Consider the following 15,031-nt stretch of genomic DNA (forward strand, 5'->3'; position numbering starts at 1 on the left):
AGATCAGCCACCTGGTATCTGAACTGAGGATTTCAGATCTTCCTGGAAAATCTAGAGCAAATATAAAATTATTTTAATGTGTGTTAAGGGTGTAATGTCCCAGTTCTTGTGCTGTATGATCTGTTCACACCAGAACCAGGGGTTGCACCATGCATCATCAAGTTTCTCTGTCAATGGGATAGAGGCAGACCATTTTATTTGGCCTGACAGGGCCTAGAACATGGAGCAATGGATTCAAATTTCAAGAAAAGAGATTCCACATTAACATTAGGATGACCTTTCTTGACAGTAAGATCTGTTCAACAGTGGAATACAATGTTCAACAGTGGAATACACTGCCTCGGAGTGTGGTGGAGTCTCTTTATTTGCAGGCTTTTAAGCAAAGCCTGGATACCCATCTGTTGGAAGCTATTTGTATATTCATGCATAGCTGGGGGTTGGACTGGACTGCCCTTGTAGTCTCTTCTAGCTCTATGATTCCATGGTTATGTATTAGAAACTTAGAGGCTGTCCAGACAGCCCTGAAGGTGCAGCCTCCAGCCGCCCCTTTAACAGCTAAATCAGGGCTGTGGCAATCGCACGCTGCAGCCCCAATCTGGCCTTTCCAAGACGCAAAAAGCAGCTCCTTTTTGTGCCCTGAATAGGGCATGGTAGCCATGGTGCTGTGGCATTATGCGGACACAGCGCCATAGGAGCACTTTGATACTGCAACCCGGCCTTTAAGGCCAGTCTGCACAGGGCCTTAACCTCTAAACTTTAAGACCCCACAAACTGTACCTAGGCCATGGTTCAGACTTTCCTCACTCTGATTTGAAAGGGGAGTGTACCAACATGATATCTAATGGTGGAAACTGCTCCCAATTTCCGTTTTTTTCTGCTCACCCTCATCTACTATGAAAAATCAGTGGCTCGATCCTCACTGACACATTGCTTTTGACTAACCTAATCAATTACAGTGCCAATTACCAGTCAAGCAGAAATCTTGATTTTGCAAATACCACAAATCATTTCTTCAGACAATTAGAATGAGAAACCTTTAATTTGCTGCTTCTCCTGCAATTTCCCCTGTCAGTGCTACTCTATCATAATAAGTTCAAGTCCACCATTTCCCAAACTGATTTAAAATTTAAAATTATTCTATAAGAAAATAAAACCACTTTACAAAGGACTTAATTTATTGCATAATGAATTAATTGTTAGTCCTAAAGGGACTGTAATTAATACACTAATATTTAAAATATTAAAATAATATTTTAAAATAAGAATCAGTAAATTCATGATGGATTTAGGGAATACTGTAATTTATTTCTTCATACTAAATGTATATTCTGCTCATTTACCTTTAGTCTCTGTCTCTTTGGTCATGTGCAAAGTAAGCAGTTGACCATCTGGAAAAATGCCCTCAGCCTCGGAAATGTTGTCCATTTTTGATATATAATTATCATTCGATGTAAGAAACATGGACTGAGGCTACAGAGTTTAGAACCATTTCTGTTGGAACTAATTCATTGTATTTGTGTCACCTCACCTGCTAATTCATTAGCAACTTCTTATTTTAAAAATACAAATAAAATTGGTTTATTAAGGGGCGAAACAGACCACCAGTTGCGCCAGTTTGGGGGCGGTTTCAGAGTACAGCATTTAGGCGCTGCACGCTCTGATGCCGCCCCCCAGTCGGCATCATGCCGCCCACCTAATTACAGTGTGGGCAGATTTGTGGCATTCTGGCAGCGCAGCATTTATATGCCACATGTCACAGGAGCACTGCAAAGCTAAGGTGGCGAAAAAGCTGGCATTTTGCCAGCTCAAAAAGGAGCGACATTTTGCTTTTGGACTGGATGGCCCTTGTAGTCTCTTCCAGTTCTATGATTCTATGAACTTTAACTGCCATGGCAAAAATCTTGAGGGGATACTTGGGAGTTTGTAATTGCATGGTGTACTCAAGCTCTCGGGCTGGGAAAAGTAGAATCATAATCCCCTATGGTGCTACGGAAGTGGAATCGTGGCTCCCGCTCCATTCCCGTCATGCACTCGTAACTGGGGGAACCTCCTGGAGCACTTTTCTTATTAACAGGATAAATCGTTAATAAGAAAAGCGCTCCAGGAGGCTCCCCCAGTTACGAGTGCATGACAAGAATGGAGCAGGAGCCGCGATTCCACTTCCGTAGCGCCATGGGGGATCACACCCATGGCGCTTGCATGATGTTTGGGCAGCGCTTGCGTGATGTTTGGGTGGCACTTGCGTGATGTTTACCACATGGAAGGGCCTCTGTGTGATAAACTCCAATGTGTAACATTGGTTGTGAATGGTGTATTCACAGTTTCCACATGAGGAACCAGTCATCTCATATGGATTTTACTGAGAAAAGTTGCAAAAATACCTGTCTACATCCAGTGTGGTGTAATGGTTTGAGTGATGGACTGACTATGACTGGAGATCAGGACTCAATTGCCCATTTGGCTATAGGTGACTGGGTAACCACTGGGTGACTTCGGGCAAGTCACACATTTTCAGTTCCAGAAAACCCCACTATAGGTTCACCTTTGGGTTGACATAAGTTGGAAACAACTTGAAGGCACATAAGAATAAAGCCTGTCTGCACTTCACAGCAATGCAAGACATGTTTATTTTATACTCAGTTAAATGGATCCATGTAAAAACAAGCTTACAAAATGAAGCTCTTAATCAAAATTGTAATTCCTTGTTCATGCCTCACAGGAATATTAGTTTTGTTGACAGGAAAAGTCATGTGATGACCTCTTCTGAAGCAAGATGTATTACTGCAGAGATCTGTTGGCTGCAATTTAATACTTTGCCAAGATACATGAATCACTTAGAAGATCCTGATGGCTGGTAATGTTGCTCTTATTATTGCTGCTGTTGCTGTTTTCATTCTATGTCTGATGTTCAGAGGACAGCTTGGAAAGTTGTATTAAACAATAATTAGCTGCTGTTACTGTTTTAATACACAGTCAGCCCTCCATATCCACAGACGAGCCAAAACTGGTGTGCCGCCGCTGATACTAGGATTCCGGAGCATGCAGCAATTGCATGCTCCGGAACCCTAGCATGTCACGGCGGCAGCCTAATGGTGGCCTGTCATCCATACGGAGGCTGCCATCTTGATGTTAGCAATGCGCAGCATACAGACGTCACTGTGTGTTGCTTACGTCACTGGCATGCCAATGGTGCACTCGTGACATGTGTCAGGCGCCTTAGAAAGAACCTGCTTTTCGCGGGTTCTTTTCACTCTGGAGGAGGGATGCCGCGTGGTTTGGCTGCTGCGGTGTCCCTCCGGAAGGAAAATGGATGCCTCCAGGCCACCTTTTCGGGGCAGTACCACGCCTGTATTACTTTTAATTTTCTTGCTTTGAATTACTGAACACAAATTTCCAAGTAGCATTGGTATATTACAGAATATTAGAGACCCTAGTCAGAAGAACCAACCTAAAACAGCCAAATGACTGGAGTTTCTGGCAAGAGAATGCTGATTGACTGTTGGAAAACAGAAAATGGAGTAGATGGACAAAGTTATTAGACCCCTGATCACACAGACGACCATCCTGTATATGCCAGAGGTTCTAAATAAAGGTATCACTGGTTGTCTGGCAACCCACAGAATGCCAGCACATCAAGAAAGCAGACCTTCTCAGTGGTGTAACTTATTTTGGAACACTTGACCCTTGGTATCTGAGACTATATTCAGGTTTATGACAACAGCTGAAGCTTTCCTCTGATGATAATTGCTCTTTTTGTGTGTGCTGTTTCGAAGTATTTATCCTTTTAATTGTTTTTTATTTTATTACATCTGCATTTAATATATATCGGCATAGAAACTTCTATAAAATACTGTAAATACAAATATTACAAATCAATCAATCAATTCATCAATAAATAATCAACCAAGAGGATTGCACTTCATAGATCAAACAAGGATACCAGGAGATTAGCCTGCATAAGCCTCACTGAAATGAATGGAAGGAGCAACTGGGCACGTCATGCTACCCTAACGCAGCTCCATTATTTTAACTTGGGTTGTTTCTCATTGATGTTTGTCTGCCTGGTTCTGTATTTGCTGCTGAGGCTACTTCTATCGTTGGTAAAAGATGAGCTCAGAGACCAGAGGTGGCTGTTTCACACTACCCAATTATAGCACTACAGTTCCATCTTAACTGCCATGCAAACAACCTATGGGATTTGGGGTTCTGGAATTTAGAGATGAGTATTTTGAAAAGTCACAGGCTCTCAGCCTCAAGGGAAGGCAATGGCAAACCTCCTTTGAACGAATCTTGCCAAGAAAACCCCATGGTAGGTTTGCCTTAGGGTCGCCATAAGTCGGGAATGACTTGGAGGCACACCACAACAACAAACAACATTTAGGAAGTGAAGTCAAAGGCTTTCATGGACGGCATCCATAGCTTTTTGTGGGTTTTTCGGGCTATGTGGCCATGTTCTAGCAGAGTTTCTTTCTGACGTTTCACCAGCATCTGTGGCTGGCATCTTCAGAGAATGTTTGCCTGGAAAGGACTTGGCTATATATATTGTGTGACCTGGAAAGGCAGGAGTGATTTGCATGTATATGTTTGTTGCTAATTGCAGTCCTCAGGGTGTGAGGGTCTGTACAAGAGGATTAATGTCTGCTTGATTAGTGCTCATTGTCTGCTGGGAAACCCCTGACCCTGGCAGATTTCTCATTTGCATTTGCTATCTTTCAGGACTGGTAGCCAAACCTTGTTTACTTTTAATTTGCTTTTAAAGGATTCCTCTTTCCTGTTGAAATTGTTCAGGTGTTTGTGAATTTCAATGGCTTCCCTGTGCATCCCGACATGGTAGTGGTTGGCATGGTCCAGAACTTCAGTGTTTTCAAACAGTATTTTATGCCCAGGATGGTTTGTGGCATGTTCTGCTACTGCTGATTTTTCTGGCTGGCCCAGTCTGCAGTGCCTCTCGTGTTCCTTGATTCTTGTTTACACATTGTGTTTGGTGGTCCCTATGTAGACTTGTCCGCAGCTGCGTTGTATGCGGTAAACTCCTGCAGCTGTGAGAGGGATTATCTGGTCCTTCGCTGAGCAAAGCATTTGCTGGATTTTCTTCGTCAGTTTGTAAACCATTTGCAGGTGGTGCTTCCTCACCACTTTGCCTATTCTTGCTAAAGAAGAAAATCCAGCAAATGCTTCACTCAGCCAAGGATCAGAGAGACCCTCTCACAGCCACAGGAAACGTCAGAAAGAAACTCTGCTAGAACATGGCCATATAGCCCGAAAAACCCACAAAAAACAACATTTAGAAAAGCAGGCACAGCTTTGATAAGTACTCAGATGGGAGATAACCAATGAATACCAGGTGCTGTGGTAGGCTATATTTCAGAGGAAGGAACTAGCCAAACCAACCTCTGAGTATTCCTTGCCTAAGAAAATCCTATTATATTCATGGCTTTGCCATAAGTGAACAACCGACTTGAAGGCACATACATACAGACATTTAGACCTCTGGGAAAGAACTAGTGCTTTTCCAGACTATAATTCCCAAAGTTGACTCATAGTGTTATAACCGTGTAGTGTGAAAAAGTCATTGGTTTTATCAAAGGAAAATGACTGTTTAGCAACAACCAGAAATAGGTAATCTGAGAATAGGATAAAGAAAGGCAAATTTATAATCAAGGTAGGTAATAAATGAATAAACAAACAAAATATATTGAAAGGAAATCAGTGAAGATATTTCTACTATTCAATATGGTTATAATAAGAACTTTTTTAAATTTGTAAAATGTAACAGTATTATACACTATATAAACAATATCAGTGCAGACACATCTATGCAGTTTCCAGCCACTGGTTGCTTCACAAATGATGCGAATTGCAGAATGAAGCAAAGTATTCTAAATAAGACTGAGTGATAAAATCAGTCCCCAGGGATTATGACAATTGTTAGTATACAAGCAGCCCTGACTTCAGGGCCTCAAATATCTAAATCTGTAATTCCATTACAGTAAAATTCAAGGCAAGTAAACGTTAGTTAAGGAAACCGTTCATGCAAAAGTCTGTAATTCAAAATAATGTAAACAGCCATCTTGCAAAAGTCTGTGGATACACTGAGATTAAATCATACATTTGCTAACAACTGGAAATGAAACAGCACACAAGTAAATAATTAATTTGTCACATTTCTAAAGAGTTTCTTCAATATGTATTTTTGACTCAGAGACCTCTTCTACATTCAAGCACAGCTTTGGAAAACAAATTTCATCAAAGAAGGGAGAATGGCTGGCAATTTGTTTTAGATATTAAAAATTAAACCATTCTAGAATGAGAAGGCTGGATCTACAAAATACACACACACACGCTGAAGCTGATAACAAGGAAAAATGTGCCTCCAGATACTGGTTCATGTAACTCAACATTATCTGTCTTGTATTATCAGTGCAGTATTATCTATGCTGACTTGTACTAGCTCATTAGCAAATGGATCTGGCTGCCATGGTACTTTTAATGGGAGATGCTCAAGATTTAAGCTCTCTTTTCCCCAACCTGAAATATACTGTGACTGCCTTCACATCAGTATCATCCTTCTCTTCTCTGACTACCCATAACCACCGCCTACCCTCTGTCTACCCAACAATCTGTGGCATTTTACAGACCACCCAAATGTGTTCCACCATTTGAGGCAGCTGCCTCACACTTTCTGATGCATGACACAAGAGTGGGGAACCTGGTCTGGGAGATAGTTTTTGGCAATTCCTGCAGCTCTTGAAAATTATGTAACTCAAAAGTGGCTTAGAGTCCATTTCTGGTGGTGAAAACTGGGTATTTCTTAAATGTTAAGCAGGGGTGGTCTGCCACCTACTGAAGGGGAAATTTCAACTACTAGTCCAGAAAGCAGCCAGGAAAGGCCATTCATTTTTTGTGGTAACAGAAAAAAGGGGCAGTCAATACTTTAAAGGCACCAGATCCTATATGATCTTAGAAGATAAACAGGATGAGACTTGGATAGTAGACCATTAATGAATACTAGGTGCTGTGAGCTATATTTCAAAGGATGGAACTGCCAGAACCACCTCTGAGTATTCTTTGCCTAAAAAAACCCTATGAAATTCACAGAGTCACTGTAAGTTGATAACTTGAAGGCACACACACACACATGAGAATCTGAGAGGTTGATGGTCACAAAAACAAGGGTCTACACCTATCCCCAGGGCCATACTTTGTCTACTCATGGGGGAAATGGGCCATGAATTCAAGAACTTCAAAAAATAGATTGTATCACTGGGCAATGACACCAGTATTGACTTGTATAACAGATGGATTTCAGACTATTCATTTAAAGTAGATAACACAGTGATGGTAAGCAATGGATGCAAACTACAGGAAAAGAGATTTCACTTTAACATTAGGAAGAACTTCCTGGCACTAAGAGCTGTTCGACACTTCCTCAAAGTGTGGTGGAGTCTCCTTCTTTGGAGGTCTTTAAACAGAGGCTGGATGGCCATCTGTCGGGGATGCTTTGATTTAGATTTCCTGCATGGCAGGCGGTTGGACTGGATGATTTTACAAACACTTCACAGTGAAGAAGCATGAAATGTAATTTGACCATTTCTATCTTTATCGTTGACTAGGGATTATGGACACTGCAGTCCAACAATATCTGGACTTCCAAGGGCTACATATTTCTTGGATTTATCAACTGTTTTATGTCTATCTGCCTATCTGCCTTTAATGTAATGTAATATAATATAGCTTCTTCATTTCTAAATAAATAAATATTGGTATATAGACTCTTGATGTATCCATGCAGTCTGGTTGTTTATTTCTTGAACATCCCAACTTGATCATTGCTTCTCTCCCCCTCCCCACTATTTTGATTTTGGGTAGAATTTTATTTATTTATTTATCTGCATATGAAACTGGTGCCATCTGTTCAACACAAGGGCAAGTTACTAGCATGGTTTTGGTATTAAATCTACCAACGTCAATCTAACACGCATAAATATAATTTCGTGGCCATCACGTGGCCAACCTGATTACTGGAACATTACACATCAGTATTAAGCTTGTCCACCCCTCATTTAAGTCTTGAAGAGCTACTATTGATCAGCTGTGACCCAGGATGGATCAGAATAAGGCAACTTCACATGTTCATATTTAGCTAATTTCCCCAAGTGCCTCTTCCTCCCCAAAGGGTTATTATTCCCAAAGCCATTGCCCTTTCAAAAAAAGTACTTCTTGGTGAAACTGTAGACAGCAATGTCATTCATATATGATAGTTACAAATCAGTTGTGTCTTTTGAAGACTCCAGTTATTCTTCTGATGGTCTCCATCCATCACTGCATAACAATTTTGTCAGAACATAATAGGGCACAAAATTATTTACCTACAAAGATTTATCATTTGGGTGCAATAATTCAGTTTCTGAGTATTATAAATCTGATCTGCCATAAACCAAGGTTTATTTTAATGTGTTTTTGTCCAGAGCTTGAATATTTAATTTAAAAAAACCCTGCTCCCACTGCTTGTTACAGTGTTTAAAAAGTTATCTGTTGTCATTAAATGCACCATTTGAAAACTAATTCATTACATTATGTACTACCCAGAAGGTTACTTTTCTATTACATTTAGAAAACCAAATAATTTAGGATTGATAAAAGACTGGCATAAAGATTGAAAAATTCCAATCAAAACACCTCTAAAAATGGCATTTAAAACTACATTTTGAACATAATTAGAAAATATCACCCACTCATAAGGTAACTGTGACCCCATTCCAAAAATTACTTTTGAAATGTGGTTTTGTTTTGGCCTGATTATTGTCCCTGTAACTTGTTAAATGTTTTATGTTTTTTTGTGATGTGATACCTCCAAACTCTATGTACACTTAAATTTTATCATGAATTTCAAACATTTATTCATTTAAACATGAAATGTGAGGTGGTGGTTTCTAGGCTCTTACCGAGAAGCTGCAATCTCAGATTTCTGTCTGGCAATGGCCGCTGCCCTCTGAGCCCCTTCCACACTCCGGTCCACTTTCTGCCTTATCTTGGCACTTTTCAGAGGTATCACCCGCTTCTTCATGCCTTTGATGAGGACATTCATTCGGTATTTTCCTTCTTCCTTCTTACCATCAGGCAACGTGGTGCAACCATATCCATGCCGTACATTATCCAGCCATTCACCCTCATACTTCAGACCGCTTGATCGCTCACTAACACCAAATCCTGAGCGCTTGTCATTCTTCCACTCACCCATGTAGGACTCTGTAGTGGTGGCATCGATATCAGCATCAAAAGGTGGGAAGTCCTCACTCTCTGCTCCTTCTCCCAGGCTGGCAGTGGAGGTGGCATCACTACCAGTGGAGCTCATGCCACTCTCACTCTTGAGGAAGCTGAGTCGGCTCTTCTGGCTGGCCAAGGAAGTCTTGGAGTCAGATTTCTTCAGCTTCCCAAACAAGGAGCTTCTCCGGAAGAGCCCTCCTTTCTTCAGCTTGGTAGCATCAGCATCTGCATACAAGCTGAGAGCAAAGCCTCCCCGTGTGATAGTCGGTGCCATGGGAACATTCTCCAGGGTAGCGGATGGAGAGTCATGTTGCAGCAGGGTACCATTGCTGTGCTCACTACGAAGGGAGGTGAGGGAGGTCCTCAGAGGATTGCGGACAACAGCCGCAATGCCATATGGGACACTCTGCCGGATGCCATAACCATGGCGCATGCCATTGGTGAACTGGCCTTGGTAAGTACCTAGAACGAAGAACAACCGTCTAATTAAAAATAATAATTGTAAGCCGCTCTGATAGCCTTTAGGGCTGAAGGGCGGAGTATAAATACCATAAATAAATAATAATAAATAAATAAATAAGAAGTAAGTTACATACATGACATTTCCCCTCCTCCCCAAGAATGTATATGAAACCATAGAGGTTAGCAACAACAACTCTTCTCAAACCCCTCATGTAAGGTTCCTGGACATCAGCTGAGTAAGAAGTTGAGTGATGTCATCATGGTGCCCACCATCTGGTCAGGCATGCGCTAAGATGGTGCCTGGGTGCCAGCACAAGGGCTTTGAGCATGTAAACGCTCAGCCCACTGAACCCTAGTTCAGGTCCAGGCTAGCCCAAAGTGCCACTCAACACCCTCATACATATTAAAATAATACAAATTTAAAATTCATCATTTAAAATTCACAATTTAAAAATCATCTGGATAAGCCTGCCAGAAGAGACTGGTCTCCAATGCTTTTTTAAACCGGACAGTACATTCAGCTATCAAATCTCTGCCGGCAGGTCATTCCACCACGTAGGGGTAAATGATGCAGCATGTGCTACAAGGCAGAAAAGCATTCCAGCCCTTTGCCTGATGAGATCCAGTATCCTGTCATGGCCAATGGTAGAACTGCCCCTCCCACAAAAAATCCAATTCTATCCAGACCATCCTCAGCAAATGAACCAACTCACTTCTCTATTGGCTATATGGAGCCTCTGGTCCGGGGTGTGCTTCACCTTCAGGTGAAAGACAATAGAAGATGAATTCCCAAGGTATATGTAGTGCAGCAGAAAATTAAGAAAATCAAACTGCCCAAGTGTAGGGATGTGGGATAAAAATTGCCCCTTTCACCCTCCCCATGTGTCCAACCATTGTAAAGGGATTCTCTTCTACCATTTTTCACCAGAGCAAAAAAAAAAAATATTTTAACCAGAGAGACGTTTCAGAACCTAGGCACTGTCTCTTGTAACTAGTGACATTTGCCCCACACTTTAACGAATGAAATCAGGAATTAAGTGGCATATATCCAATGACAACTTCCAGAATCTCTGTGTATCTATGGGATCATCTACATTGTTGAAGTAATGCAGTTTGACACCACTTTAATGACCATGGCTCTTTTGCAGTGGTTAAATGCCGGTAATGCAGCCATTCACAGCCACAAGGTTGTGAGTTTGATCCCATGCAGGGCACCAGAGTCCACTAAACCTTGCATCCTTCCACAGGTCACTAAAATGAGTATCCAGCTTATTGGAGGCAACTGGCTTACACATTGTAAACTGCTTAGGGAGTGCTTAAGTGCACTGAAAAGCAGTATAGAAATGTACTTGCTATTGCTATCCTACAGAATCCTGGGATTTGTATTGTTGTTAGGCCCCAACACTCCTTGGCAGTGAAGGCTAGAGATCTGGTATAACTACAAATCTCAGGATTCTATAGCACTTAAAGTCATGTCTGCAGTTTAGATGCTCCCTATGTGTGTGTTCTGGGAACTATATCGTCAAAAAATAACGTTTTCAAGTGTTGTATACAATATCCCACAAATATACAACTCTTTAACATTGAAATATGAATTTTCATAGGTTTATTGACCATGCTGGGTGGGGAATATTGGGAGATGTCATCTGAAACTTGAATGATCCTGGATATAGTCTGCAATTATCCAAATTCACTGGGTGACCATAGGCCAGTCAGGCTGCATCTACACTGCAAAATTAATGCAGTTTGACACTGCTTTAATGGCCATGGCTCAATGCTATGGAATTCTGGAGTTTGTAGTTTTGTGAGATATTTAGCCTTCTCTATCACAGAGCTGTGCTGTTACACCCAACTACAAACCCAGGATTCCAAACATTGAGGCATGGCAGTTACACCAGTGTCAAAAGGCACTAATTCTGTGGTGTGGCAGCAGCCTTAGTCTTGCTCAGCCTGTCCTATTTCACAGGGTTTTGTAAAGCTAAAGTGAGGAAGAGGAGACTTTCTTGAGCTCACAGAAGGAAAGGATGGAGATAAATATAACTAATAAACAATTAATAAATAAATAAACCCTACAAATCTGTGTGTCTAATCCCCTTTTAAAGACATCTGAGCCAGTGCCTTGGAGCAATGAATTCCTAAAGTTAAATCAGCACTCGTGAAAAGTACTTCCTTCTGTCAATTCTGTCTCCTGTCCCCTGTGACTCTATGTCCACATTTTTATTTTTATTTTATTATTGCAGCTGGCAATTAATGAACACAAGCCAAGAGCTATAGCCCAAAAACTTTTGTAACCTCTCGGGAGACACTCAGGCAGAATTTTTGAGTTCATAGGAATGCTATTATACAACTGCAACCCAGAAAGAGCTGGTAAATGTGTCAGTATCCAGTACCAGTACCAACATGTTTATTAATAATAATTACCAATGGACACCACAGCTTTTTTACACGATTGCTCTAAAACTTCAACCAGCTGAGGCACAGACACTTATATAATTCTTAAAGGAATTGGCACTGCTGTTTGAAATCTGCAAGGGTGGAAAACAAGCCTAGTACAATACGAAGTTTTGCAAAAATAGAAATATCATTAGGAAAAACAATAAATGTAAAGGCGAACTGAGAATTCAGTGGCCACAGGTCACTTGCTGACCGTCTGTTGGTGAGAGAAAAGCAAAACAGGAGAAAGAGGATGAAATGGAATATCCTGAAAAGGATATCACTGCAACATTTCCTCACTACAACATTTTCTTGCAAGTCCTTCTTTAATTCTGTTTTGTAATACAAGAAGACTTGAATATAACAGCTTCCTTGCAACAACAGAGCCTCCATCTGATTCGGCTTGGTAGGAGTGGCCCTGATTAATCCTCTCTGGTTATACTTTTGCAGATGTTTTTGAAATGTCCTAGTTTCTCTCTCCTCCTCCTGCTTTGTTCCCAGTTTACTTTCATTGCTGCAAACTGAGCTTAAAGTACAAAGGTAGCTTGCATTCAGTTAACTCAGCAGACAGGAAAAGAGGAGGAAGTGCAATCTTTCCTTCCATGTAGACTCAGGCAAAAGAAAACTGCTGCAGCCTCTCCTAGCTTGCATGTTCTTCTTCTTTAATAACATTTGCTATTTTGACCATACTCTGGTATTGTTCATATGTTGTGGTTTTTATCTGTAAAATGTTGGAGGGTATACAAAAATCAGTCTGAACTCTTGCCCAGAAAAAAAAACTGACTACTTCCCATCAGTTACCTCAAGACATAAATGTACCTTATTGTATTGTAGCACTATGGACTTGAAAACAAAGTGTTTTTGTAATTTGAATATAAATATGAATTAAATATTTTTTTAAAAAAAGAAGGGACATAAATGTACTGTTCACACACGAGTTTCTCATTTGATTGCCCCTCTTTTGTTGATACAGTTATCAGAGTTACTAACAAACTACTCAAAAAGCCCTGCTTCTATCCTTTACTATTACAGATTCCACCCCCAAATTAGTAAACGACTAACTCCCTGTGAACATACCCTCTCCCTGCACAAATCTCTATTCATCTCAAGGATCCTGGGATAAAACATGCTAGAGAAATGGAAATATTTATTGCCACTATAAAAGCATTAGCTCCCCCAAGGGTTTGCTTTCTCATAGGCAACTAGCCAGCTGAACATGGGGTACTTTTACAGCCTTTGTTCTCACCAGCTTGTGAGTGATTTCTATCATGTTCATAAAAGCACAATAATCCTCAGGGATACTAGAAAGTCAAAGGTCAAGAAAAAACTCCAGAAAGAAACACTCAAAACACAGTGGTCATCTTAGGATAAATATAAGCTGTAGAAAGGAGCGCACTGAAAAAGGATACTTTTTGATGTGTGTTTTAAATGACATGTTTTAACTAATGTTGTTTGTCTGTTAATTATTGTTTTCTCCCCACTTTGATCCATGGGGAGACCTGGGTAAGAAAATTATTATTATTATTATTATTATTATTATTATTATTATTATTATTATTATTATTGCTCAGTGGTGGAGAGCACATATCAGGTATGTAGAAGATCCCAAGCTCAATTACTGGTATCTCTAATTAAAAGCATCAGTACCGGGAAAGGTTTTTGTGAACTGAAAGAGCAGCAGATAGAAGAGACCAGGGGGCCTTCCACACTATACAGTTAGAGCTCTGATTCTATTGTAACTCCCATGGCAACATCCTGTAGAATCCTGGGATTTGCAGTTTAATAAAGAGCAATTGGCTTTCTCATCCAGAGAGTTCTAGTGTGTCCCATAACTATAAACCCCAGGATACCATACTATGTTGCCATGGTAGTTAAAGTGGAATCATAGAACTAAAAGTGTGTAGTGCAAAAGGGCCCTGGGCTGAATGGAACATTGGTTTAAATCAGCTTTTTTCATTAATTTTTAATAGTGCTTTAACAATTCCCACAAGGAAGAGGTTCAGGAGTAAAAATATCTTCAGAAACATTTTCCCTCTCTTAGAAACAGTGCTCTGGTTAAGTTATAAGCAGTTAGCATTCTGGTGTAAAACACATGTAGGACAGGAAAAGATTTAAATAAGATAAAAAATACATTTGCTTGTAAAATAAAATATTTAAAATTTTTTTTAAAAAAAAAGCTCCAGTGCCTTGACAGGTATTTTGGCATCAGAAGCTTCCAGAATTTATGAAATGCTGAAGGTTTGGGCTGATGATGTTTTTTTTAAAAAAAAATGAGATTGGAAGAGGAAGAAAACTAGCCTGCTTGAGCCTTAAACAATTTATTGTGTTCAGAAGAGAGATTAAGATTGGAAAGGTCAGGAGGTTAAAAACTCTCTTCCCTGGGTTACAAGGAGACATTTACGAAGGATGGGAAGGGAAAGGAAACAGTCCTTTCCTGAAACTTTCTCATAGTTTTATATTAGATCAAAGAACTAGTATTATATTGGATTAAAGAACTCAGAATAAGGGCTGTTTGTCAAAATAGGGCTGCAGTCTTATTCATATTTTGTTGTTGTTGATGATGATGCTGTTGTGTGCCTTCACATAATTTCCAAGTTATGACCACCCTAAAGTGAACCTATTAAGGGGTTTTCTTGGCATATTTTTTCATAGGAGATTTGCCATTCTCTTCCTCTGAGGCTGAGAGAGTGTGACTTGCCCAAGGTCACCTAGTGGGTTTTATGGCCATGTTGTGAACTGAACCCTGATCTCAAAAGTGATAGTCCAGCACTCAAACCACTATGCCATGCTATCCTTACCCTGGCAATAAGTCCTTGTTTCCAAGTAGTCATGGACAGGATTGCACAGTAAAGCTGAGGGGTTGTTGTTT

General features: G+C 40.4%; 1 protein-coding gene across 2 annotated transcripts in view; it reads right to left on the bottom strand.

Annotated features, from left to right (window-relative positions):
- The window catches only part of JPH2 (junctophilin 2), a 106,830-nt gene that overhangs the window by 76,075 nt on the left and 15,724 nt on the right, over nt 1-15,031 (bottom strand). For both annotated transcript variants that reach the window (XM_089513910.1, XM_089513909.1), the window contains one exon: nt 8,946-9,729. In XM_089513910.1, the coding sequence (XP_089370036.1) occupies nt 8,946-9,729 (784 nt within the window). The remainder of the gene's footprint in view (nt 1-8,945; nt 9,730-15,031) is intronic.

The sequence above is a fragment of the Sceloporus occidentalis genome, unplaced genomic scaffold (genome assembly GCF_023333645.1).
Source record: "Sceloporus occidentalis isolate IW3139 unplaced genomic scaffold, rSceOcc1.0.p SCAF_3, whole genome shotgun sequence".
Lineage (NCBI taxonomy): Eukaryota > Metazoa > Chordata > Lepidosauria > Squamata > Phrynosomatidae > Sceloporus > Sceloporus occidentalis.